General features: G+C 37.1%; 1 protein-coding gene across 2 annotated transcripts in view; it reads right to left on the reverse strand.

Annotated features, from left to right (window-relative positions):
- LOC120422667 (insulin-like receptor) overlaps nt 1–3,704 on the reverse strand; it is a 97,603-nt gene extending 93,899 nt beyond the window's left edge. Inside the window, exon 1 of one of the 2 annotated variants that reach the window (XM_039586172.2) lies at nt 1,822–3,704. In XM_039586172.2, the coding sequence (XP_039442106.1) occupies nt 1,822–2,350 (529 nt within the window). In that variant the 5' untranslated portion in view covers nt 2,351–3,704. The remainder of the gene's footprint in view (nt 1–1,821) is intronic. The other variant, XM_039586173.2, reaches the window with a different exon arrangement.
- Between the last annotated feature and the right edge of the window lie 8,106 nt (nt 3,705–11,810).

Raw genomic sequence — 11,810 nt, forward strand, 5'->3', positions numbered from 1 at the left:
TTTTTTTCAAAGGTCATAAGTTTGTCAAGATTAGTTTGCCTTTTCTGTAATTTTCGGCAATGTTGGCAGTTTTTGCCCCCCAAAACATAAAAATAAAATGACATTTTTTTACTTATTTTATATCTGGAGCAACATTTGAAAAGTGCACATAATCATTTTCACAACTGCAACTATTTTGCAAATTCAAAGACAATGAGTAACTATTTAGCAAACCCCGAAGTGTTGGGAGGGAACTGGGGAGACCTGCTATTGTTTTAGACTGCTAGTTTTTATGAAAAGGTTTCCTAAAGCTTGATAATCAGAAAAATAGTTCAAATGTCAAAATGCTTATCCGCCCTTTTCTCGTGTTTCTCCAGATATAAATAATTTTTTTATGTGTAATCCTTATTCATATCCGAAACTTTGCCGAAGACACCAAATCGATCAACAAATCCCTTCAAAAAATACTAATTTGAATGAAAAATTAAATAAACAAACTGATAACGTTAACCAGAGCATTTGCACCAAGATTTTTGTTACAGATATTTTAGTATTTTTGAAACTACGGGAACAATCGTTATAATTAATTATAATTAAACCTCAACCTTTATGCGAGTTGAATATTAAACGAAATTATGTAGATATAGAAAATACATAGTTTAACAATTTAAAATTTCAAAGCAATCAATTGAAATAAAAGCAATTTCCAACCAAATAATTCTACAAGAGCAAAATTATTTTTGAGCATTATTAGGTTCAACAGAGAAAAAATATATCATTTGATTTGAATATAACAAGAAACAAAACTTAAAAATATGTAAAAGTATGCAAATTTCATCAAAAACAGATCGTATGACAAATTGTACAAAAGTCAATAATTGAATTACACTTAAGTTTCACCGAAAACAGAATTTAAAAATCATCATCCAACCAATTGAAACATTTGAATCAAAGAAAAAAAATACAAAACACGTTTTCGTTTTTTGTGTTTGAAAAATAGTAATTAATCATTTAACTTTTTCATAAATTTGTTAGATACAAATTTCAATAAAATTTCAGATTTTTTTTCTAAGTTCAATTTACAAAAATACAAAAAAATCTAAATTCAGTAATTTTAATAAATTTAAAAGGGAAAAAAAACAAATACAACAAATGTTTTTAAAATGTAAATTGATTGTTTGTCATTGTAGGAGTCCAAATAAAATCAGTTCATGTATATATTCCTGATAACAAAAAAACAGAATGCCGACATTCATGTTTTGAAGAAAGATTTTCCTTTGTCAAATTTCAGAACCTTTGCGATTTTTAAAATGTGGGAAACTTTTCGAAATTCATCGGAAGACACTCGCTACACCTTTTTGGGAAACCAAATCTACTAACAAACTAAGACTAAAAATTGTTTTTTTTTTTATCCTTTTCAATATTGTTTAGGAATTCAGGAATACGACAATTGCAATACGCAGGAAATCAAAATTTAAATTTCTTTCATAACCAAATATTAAGTATTTTTGTAACAAACTGATGTTAAATTTTGTTAAATTTTTACGTATTTTAATAAACCTAACTCTTTGGTCCACTTTTATTCCCAGAGCTGAGAAAGAAATAAGTTTGACTCATAAACTAACATTCTATTTCCAGCCTCCCTTTCCAAGAACCAATATTTTAATAGCAACAGCAATATCCTTTTCCTCGAACTCCTCGTTAAGTTCATACCCCTTTCACAACGCTCAAAAATGACTAATTTCCAACTCCCAAGAACGCTTGCCACACTAGCGCGCCTTGTTCAACCATGACCTCACCCAACGCAAAAACTCCTTCCCTCCCGATCCCTCCTTCACTCACCTCCTTTTTTCAGCCCCGGCCGCACCTGACTCGGCCTGATTTCGTTGCCCTGAACCGCCGGCACCGTCGTCACCATCACGCTGAACAGCAGCACACTGGCCATCACCAGCCAGGCCAGCTTGGCCGGCTTCAACCACCTCCGGCCACAACTCCTGCTGCCTCGCTGACTTTCAAACTCGACATTACTCACAAATTCTTCCTGCGGACTCTTCCTCTTCAGTTTTGTCCTGTGCTTCAGCTCGAGAAACTGCGCCAGCGATTCTCGCCAGAACGGAACTTTTGGGAACAATACCGCCTCCGGCGGGCCACACCGCACCGCCGCCGGTTCTTCCTCGACTTCCTCCTCTTCCGCGAAGCAGCATCCGAGGTCGTCGCACTGTCTCGTTCTGCAGCACTGGGCGTGCTGTTCTTCTTCGCCTAACCGGCCACCACCACTTCCGTCGTCCACTTCCTGCTGCCGGAGTGAACTCTTCATCGTTGCACTTGTTGTTGTTGTTGTTGGATTTTCGCGAGGAGCTTCCGGTCGCATTGCCGACCACTTCTGAACACACACGCACACTTTTTTTTTTCTTTTTTGGGATTTTAGGAACTTTGCACCGTTGCGAGCCGTCAGCTACATCGTGCCGAACCTCTTCCAGCTTCTTCCGGTACCCTCGGACCACACTCTCGCTCTTTGCTTCTCTTCACTTGCACGGATCTTCCTCGGGCTCGTCTTCACCCTGGTGCCGTCGGCGACGTCATACTACGCGATACTACGCGTTTATATCCAAATATTTAGATTCCACTGACCTCCTCCAGCTCACCGTGTCGTCTCGTAGACCCTCTTCACCAGGCTTCTTCTTCGCTCGCGATTCTCGCTCTCTCACCGCTCAGGCCCTTCCGCCCTTGTTTCTTCTTGCGCGCACTCACTATCCCGCTCTCACTGCTCACTTGCTCTGCCTTCTTCCTTGACTGCCGCTCTCTTCACTGCTCTCTTCACTGACCCTCACACTCTCCCTCTGCTCACTTCTTCGACTCGACTCACTGGTACACACTGGTCTGCTGCTTCGCACTTGCCAATCTCGAGCCGCGGTGGCGGCGACTCAAATTCTTGATACGCAATATCCTTCCTGCTCCGGAAGGCACTTTTTCACCCCCGAACCGGAATCCGCGCAGGTTCCCGCGGTGCCGGGTGTGTCGACTTCACCGAAAGGCGCGTTCCGTCGCGCTGAAACGAAGGAAAAGTACGGACCGCCTTGAGTAGTGGGCACACACTGTAACCAATACGCATCGGGTTCCTCGCATCCAATCTCTTCGAGGCTTTTGCCCACTCGGTAAAGGAACCTCAGCCAGCACAACACCCGACCCGACGACCACTTTAATCGAAACTAATCAGCTCAATTACCCCCGTTGAACGACAACGATTGCCCCGCTGGAACGACACAAGCAGACACTTCTTCGTCTTGGACTTCGTCTCGTGCCTTGACGCGCCCTGATCAAAACTTCTTGCCAACAATATGCTTCTTCTCCGCCGTGGGGATATTCCTCAGACGACTCAGACTCTCTACACAACACACCAAACACTCACTCGTCTTCACCACTCCCTTCCCGGTTACCCTCAGCGCGCTGTCTAGGACACCACTCCCCGCGCGTACACCTCCCGTGTACGTCGTCGTCCTGCTGAATCGCTGCTTGTACAAGCTCACCGAGGTCTACGACTTCCGGAGTATACCAGCGCTCACTCGCCTACTACGACCTACACTAAACACCGTCGTTTAGTGTATCGCGTACACCAGAATACACCGAACTTGCCCGAAAATAAAAGAAGGTTCACTTCCTAGCGTGTCCGTCTTGTCCGACCAGGAGTACCCGAGGGTTGCGTCCGCGACGTACGAGAAAAAGGCCTATTCTGAGGCCGTCGTCGTCGTATGTCTGGCCCGTTGGCCCGTGTACGGGTTTCGTGTGTAGAGACACACCGACACCAACACCAAGGCGGGCAAGGCGCATTACGACACGCACACTTGGATGGCCGCGGGCGCGCAGCAACGACGGCGGTTGAAGCGGTCGGCGGAGGCACACACAAAACAACACGACTACACGACGGTGTGAGGAGGAAAGTGTTTTACGCTACGCGCGAGAGTCGAGTCTGGCTGGTGAATGGTACCAATACAGGGAAGAAGGCGGACACACTTGGAACCGGGCAGGGTTGGCAGATCCGTTGGGAGTTTTGATTTATGCGCCGCGGTGCACCACAGAGGGAATGTTCTGGAAGTGAACCGAATATCGGACTTTATGTAAATAATCTTGAACGGTGGTGGCGCCTGGGGAATAAGGCGGGTGGAGATGATGCAATACCTTGGGTAAAATGAGTGAGAAAGTAATTTGGGGTAAATAGTGGGAAATCGGAATTAGAGTCGCTGAAATCGGCACTTTTTTGAAGACTCGGAATCGGAGTCGACAAATCTGGAGTTTTTTTTAAAAAAAGGTCCAATAAACCAAATTTTCAGTTTTTGCTTTTTGGGTGTTTTTTAATACCCCTGACTCAAGGCGGTTTCAAAAACACCCAAAAAGCAAAAAACTGGAAATTTGGTTTATTGGACCTTTTCAAAAAAAAACTCCAGAAATCGACTATTAAGCAGGATTAAATCTTCTGAAGATGAATTGAATTCGGCAAACTTTTCAAAAACTGTATAAAGATGCGGAGTCACTGTTACCGGAAACCTTTGCAAAATTAATTTCAATAAACAGACTAAATAAAAACTTTTATGGTTTAGGAAAATACAAAATTTATTTAATATTTAAAAAACCTCAAAGTAACCTGTGGAAAGTATTTTTCGGATTATTTTATTTCGTTAATTGCAGGCTTGCATATCATTAACCACAAAATACTGTGAAATTTTCAAATCGGAGGGATTATTTTCGTTTGCTCAAATTTACTTTCAAGTGAGGTTAATGAAACATTGTCCATGCCTTTTCTAAGTCAAAAGGAAACAGTTTTGCGGGCTTGCCATTCAAAATGGGCTTATGAATAAATGCATATCTGGAGAAGGTGATCAATTTGGTGTCTTCAGCAAAGTTGGGACTTTTCATAAATTACTAGGTACACGGAAAGACATTTCCCGGTTGTTTTATTTTACTCTTAATCGCTAAAAGGAAAAATTCAACATTAATTAAATTTGTTTTTTTTATTCAAATTAATTTAATGTAAAATCTGGTGATACGAGTGGTAAATAAAAAATATGGAAAAATAATACTGTCAATACTGTCAAACATGACTTCAAAAACCATATAAGGATGAAAAATTAAATTTGCATCTGAAAATGATATCAAAATTATTTTGATGCAGTGCACCGTAGAAAAAACTCCAGAAAAGGAAAGTATCCCTGCAAAAAATATTTTCGAATAGCTGAGAAAATAACCATTTTTTTCCTATTTTGTATCTGTTAATCAGACTGCTGATTACAACAGCCACTTTAAGCTTTTCTTAGTGTTATAAAATAAACCCTAATTTTTCTATTTGCGATACGTTGAAATTTTTTTGCGCGTTTTTCAATGCTAAAAATGAAAAAAATCTGATATTTTAAATAAAAAATTTATCCAGTTTTTAATCCGATGGTAAAAATTACAAAAATAAGCTCATAACAAATATTCTGATAATAAAATTATTAAAACAGTCTTCTTAAAAAGTGCAGATAATTTCACAAAAGTTTAACTTTTTACATTAAAAATCGAACCAACAGTTTTCGAGATATCACGATCTGTAGAACAGGGATATTAGTTGACAATGAAAATAACTAATTTTTCACAAAATTTAAACGTGTTGATGCTGTATCACAACAACTAGCAGTCCGATCAACAAATTCAAAACAGTCAAATTGTAAGGAATTTTCTCCGTTTTTTCGAAAATGTTTTTTGAGGGTTTCTTTTCCCTCATGAAAGATTTTAAAAGTGTTAAAAATAAAAACTTTGTGAAAAAATACTCTCAAACTTTTAAACGGTTCATTTTAGTGTGAAGACATTTAAAATTGCATATTTTAACTAACATTTTGAAATGATTTAATGGTTTAAATTTTAGAGTTGTGTTTGCCCATTTCTTTTTCAATCCATATTTTCAACAAAAAAAATATAACTTTTGTGCTAGATATTGCACCATCCCACAAAACATAAAAAAAAACTAAAAATATAAAAAAAATGTTTTTTTTGGAAATTCAAGTTTATTGAAAAAAGAGAAATATAAAAATCAAAAAAATTTCATGGAAATTAAAAAAATAGAATTGAAAATCATGAAAAAATTGCGAAATTTCAGAGAAGTTCTATCGTTAAAATAAATAAAACTTTACATAGTTTCACCACTTATCAATTTATATGTTTTATATTGAAAAAACCTCAAGTAGTATTGATCAAAATCAATTGAGATATTTCAAAAGCTGTTTTAGCTACGGTGATAGAAATTTAAAGAATATTTGCATTTTTATTTGAAAGTGTATTTTGTATTAGACTGAGGCGAATTTAATTGAAAGTTTTCGTCCTTAGGCTCAGATTGCGGTTGAGGGGATATGAATAAAATAAAAAAGTACACACTTTTAATCTCATGCGTAGTTTTTAAGGGATACCAAAAAATTATTACACGTAAAAGCCAACATGTTTTGTACTTTTTCGACCTGTGGCCTAAAATTCGATAGAACAAATTTTCTAAAATATTTCTATTTAAAACAATTATTATTGATTTGCCTCTTCATGCATTGGGTTGATATTGAATTATTTAAATTTGGCCTAAGTCAATAAAAAAATATTTAAGAAATGACTTATGTTTGTTGCTCCTTTAGGCCAATATAAAAAATCGGATTTAAGTAAATGAACAGATTTTGATACAAAATAATTAATTGCTTGAACATCAAAAAAAATAATGAAAATCTGTTAAAAAGCTAAATATAGGGGAAAGTGGGGCAAGTGTAACAAGCTAAGGAAATGCTCGTAATAACCCTTTAAAAAGTTAAAAACCTGTCAGATTTTATTATAATCATCTTATTCTAGGTCTTGACTAAGACTTTGTCAAAGTAAGTTTTTAAAAAATCCTGTTTTTTATTGTAAAAAATTGATTTTAAAAATTTTGATTTTCCGTACGTTCTACTCAACTAGTGGGGCAAGACGAACAACCCGTTGGGGCAAGAGGAACAATGCATGAAAAAACATGTTAATTTGCTAATAATTGAACTGTTATTCCTCAGATACATCTGATTAGAATGTGTTTGAAAGGTTTCTTCCATTTTTAGATTAAATAATAATGTTTTACTAAAAAAATTATCGTTTTTACGAAAAAATTATTACTTAGATGATAAATAGTAAATTTTCATAATATCACTATTTTTGTATGGACAATTTTTTTTAACGATTGTTAATCAGTTTTTAAGTACTTTCATGTATTTATTTCGCAATAAAATATGTTGTTGCAGCAATCCGTATTTTTTTCCATACTAAAAATCCATATGGTACACTTGCCCCACCTGAACAAGATTTTTTAAAAGCTCTCAACAAAAATAACCAAAAGTTAAATCATACTTTGTAATAGGTGCATGGCATTGGTAGGGACACTACTGATCTAGGAAAAATAGCACTTTGATAAAATGAGCCTTAAAACGAGCCCTAAGCCTTATTTTGTACTTTCCCAATATTATAAGAAAACAAAGGTTTTGAAAAAAACTTCATTAAATCTTATGCCCCGTGGCGTTTACGTCGTTTTGGCGGTTATGTGGTAGAAGAATCAGCTAATTGCATTGCTAGCAACAATTCCTCATACTGGAAATAACCAAAATAGTAAAAATTACGGCCGTACGAGCGATTGTCCCTCTTGCCCCATATGGTCGTCTTGCCCCACCTTCCCCTACGCAGAAAACATAAACTTAACAAAATCGTTTTTTGGGGGTAACATCCAGAATCGGAGTCAATAAAATTTATTTAATGAAGCAGCTTCTATCCTGCAATTTTAAAACAATAAATAACAATTATTGTTGGAGTCGGGACTACGAGTCTTTAAACGTTAAAAACGAAACATCCCCGAGGGAACCGGCCACTCTAGGTTTTGGCCAATTCTTGTGGTCGAAATTTCTTTATTGACACCTCATCAGAAATAGAGCCCTTAATACAATGTTCTTGGTTATAAATCAGATTTTTTTTAAGTTTCTTGCTTTTTCTAAATTTGAATTTTTTGAAATGGTTCAATAAACCAAATTTTGAGTTTTTGCTTTTTAGGTGTTTTTCAATACCCCTGACTCAAGGCGGTTTCAAAAACACCCAAAAAGCAAAAACTGAAAATTTGGTTTATTGGACCTTTTCAAAAAAAAACTCCAGAAATGATTTATCCTGATTTAACTAAACAAACAACATTCACCTATCTGCCAACCCTGCTCGCTGCTCGCGCTCCGAAACGTGAGCGCATTTTCCGTCTTCCAACACAACACACAACAAACACACAAACGAGCAAAACATGCCAGCGCCACCATTTCCCTCCACCGAAAAACACCGCCGACGGAGGAAAGAAACGACGACGATGATGCTTTCGGTCCGTGTTTCGGTACAAAAACAACCTCTTCTCCCCCTCTTGCAGCCTACTCCGTTTTCTTTACGGTTGTACTCGTGCGATCGGCTCTCTCGCTGGCTTCAAGGTGTGCGCAGCCGCCGTAACATCCCAACGGTACAATGGTCCCTCCAATACCACGCCAGTCGCAGCAGGCCGACACACGCACACCGGCACGCTACGAATTGTTTTGATTTCTTTGCCTTCGGTCTGAATCAAAATACCGCACTCACACCTGCGTGGTGACGCAAACAGTCCCGTTGTCATCCTCCGCGGTGCCTACTTGGATGTAAACATACCAATACCACCACCCCACAAACGTAGTAGGCCAGCGTTGTGTTTGTGCGGTATCATGGAGAAGAGAAAAAAAAACGTTAATTAATCGGGAGAAAGAGCATTTTCCGGAGCCGCGCGGCGAACGCCAACTCCCGCGGGTCCTTCCCAGAACAAGCCGCTCTACCCTATATCTGGTCCGGAGTTTTAACAAGCGAACCACCACCATCGACCCTATGCTATACCATGAATGAATCGTCGTCGGTTAGGTTACTACGATGCTCAGCGATCATCGTAGTATGCGTATTTGTATTATATTCGGGTGAGCATGTAGCATGAGAGCGAATTTAATAACAAAAACAACTCTCGCGACCAACTGCGATGTGGTGAATGCACCAGAGGAGAAAGGAAGGAAAGCGGCCTGAAGATGATGATCATCTCTACGGCGCGCGGCTTGTCGTCGCATCCGAAAGAAGTACTAGTCGGATGCGGTCAGCGGGGACGAGAAAGAGAGAAAAACGAGGGAAACACAACAAGACGACGACACGGCGGTGCAAGAGAGAGATTGGACGCGAGGTGCATACATTGCTGAGATGCGTTTTGGGGACTCTTTTCAGTTGGGATTGGGACTGTTTGTTTCAGGGAGCGATGATGATGAGATGATCGACGATGTGGGATCGCACTGTGGAGCGTCTGAGCACATCGTAACTCATCTAAACTGGGCTAAAGCAGGCCGACTGGAGCATTTTACACAATATGGTGCAATTTTTGTGGAGTTGGGTCCTAAAATCGAGTTTAGATAAAATTTTACAAAAAATCTATCGACGAAAAAAAATGCGATTGAATTTTCAAAACAACCTATCCGTCATTGGTTTCCTATGCAGATAGGACCTTTTGAAAATTTAATTTTTAGTGCAAATCATATTTTTTTCCCGGCCCAGTTATCCAATCCTTTATCAGCTATAAGTTGAATTTTGATAGCTATGCTAAAAAAAGACCCCATTTTTATTAAACGATATACAGTCCAGACTCGATTATCCGAAATTTCGATTTTTCGAAGTTCGAATATCCGAAAAATATGAATAGTTGATTGCATGTAAAATAAAAAAAAATGCATTTTATTATCGCCATCTTCCATTTGAAAATTCTAAATTATTTTAGAATAGTTTTAGGGTCATACTAAAGCTCAACAATCACAAATAAGACAACGAAAAACACTTTTTGTGGCTCGATTATCCGAAGTGAAATTTTGCCAAGGCTTTCGGATAATTGAGTTTAGACTGGACAGGATCTGATTTTTTTATTTTGTAATGTTTTTGTAATGTATGTTATAGGCTTGGTATTTTTTTTAAGCCTCATCAATAATCAAACTTTCTTGCGAAAACAGTCATCAAGATGATCCAGATGTCAGTCGAGTATAGACCATCGGTTACTGCGATCCTTGACTGACATCAAAGTAACGAAGTAAAAAGGGGGAAAAGTGACAAACGCAACATTCTGCGACTTGCATTGTGGATCGGGCTTAAAAAAATGCAATTTTCACGGGGGTCACTTTTCAAATTCACAGAATTTCCAGTGCTTAAATAATCTATTAAATTTTTTCTTAAACAACCGAAAAGATTTTTGTATACTTTATTTTATATTTTAAACATATAATCGAAAACTAAAAAACAGAAAATTACAGATTTAAAACTTAAATAAAGATTTTACAGCCTAAGTACTAAATCTTGAATAAACCGAATTTGAATCTTCAATTTCATTCGGTTCTGATAAAAATTTGATGAATTTCTATTGAATTTAACATTTTTAATTTGTTTAGGTAAAATTACTCCAAAAAGATGTAAATTTTTTCCAATCAAATGTTCAACGTTCCTAAATTCAATTTTTTTCTCTGTGTGTTCAAATTAGAGGTGCGCAAAAAAAGAGCGAGCCGCTCAAAGAGCCAATTCCCTAAAAAGAGCGAACGCACAATGGTGCATAAAAAAAGAGCCACGGTTAAAAAATAAAAAGATTTTTTAACCTGTGTCTTTTTATTAAGGTTAACAATATACCTAATTAGTTCAATTTCCAGCAAATTGTATTTAATATGTTTTTGCGGAATGAAATTGTGACTTTAAATATTCCAATGATTACAATGATACCAAATTTGTCATAATTGTCTCACAGTGTTCTTTTTCAGGTAATTTAGGAATTTCCCAACTTTTGAGAGCTGAATCGAATCAATTTACAATGAAAGACTCTTAATAGCATTTATGCCAATATTTGAACACCACCTAAAGTTCTCAAACCCATTTTTTCAGTTTTTCAAGTTTTCTTTGAATTTACTCCAAAAGTAAAGCTGAATGATTTTCTAAACTAAATATGTTTTATACAAATTTGAAAATAATTTGACCTTTTCAAAATGCTACAAGCAAACTTTCCTAGTTACTTAGGTTTGCATGCAAATATTCTCGTTCTTTTCTTTCATTTTGAAATATCCTTTTCATCAAAATTTCGAAAAAAAAGCGAAAGTGCCGTTCAAAAGAGTCACTCATTTTAATGAGCGAGCGATAAAGAGGGGCTCCTGAAAAAGAGCGCTCTTGCCCAACACTAGTTCAAATAAATTGCACTTTTATTTTCACGTAACAATTCAAAATTCAAGGTGATTTTGACAGGTTTTAGATTTTTCACTAAATGAAGAGTTCAAACTAAATATCTGGAGTTTTTTTTGAAAAGGTCCAATAAACCAAATTTTCAGTTTTTGCTTTTTGGGTGTTTTTGAATACCCCTGACTCAAGGCGGTTTCGAAAGCACCCAAAAAGCAAAAACTGGAAATTTGGTTTATTGGACCTTTTCAAAAAAAAACTCCAGATATGTAAGGAATGGTGTGCAATCTTACTGACCATTGTAGGCCAATATGATTCCATGCCATTCCGTACGTATTTAATTTGAACTCTTCATTTTGCGAAAAAAAATAAACCTATCAAAGTCGGTTATTCGATGACTTTCTATACATGTTTACATAAGAGGTTTAAAACTTTGTTTCGTTTTTTAATACATGGGTATGAAACAAACATTTTTTTTATAGATTTCCAATACTTAAGACTATTTCTGGAGCAACATTTGAAAAAGGCGCATAAATATTTTGACAGCTAGAACTATTTTGCAAATTCAGAGTCAACGG

Source organism: Culex pipiens, chromosome 2 (genome assembly GCF_016801865.2).
Source record: "Culex pipiens pallens isolate TS chromosome 2, TS_CPP_V2, whole genome shotgun sequence".
In the NCBI taxonomy this organism is placed as follows: Eukaryota; Metazoa; Arthropoda; class Insecta; order Diptera; family Culicidae; genus Culex; species Culex pipiens.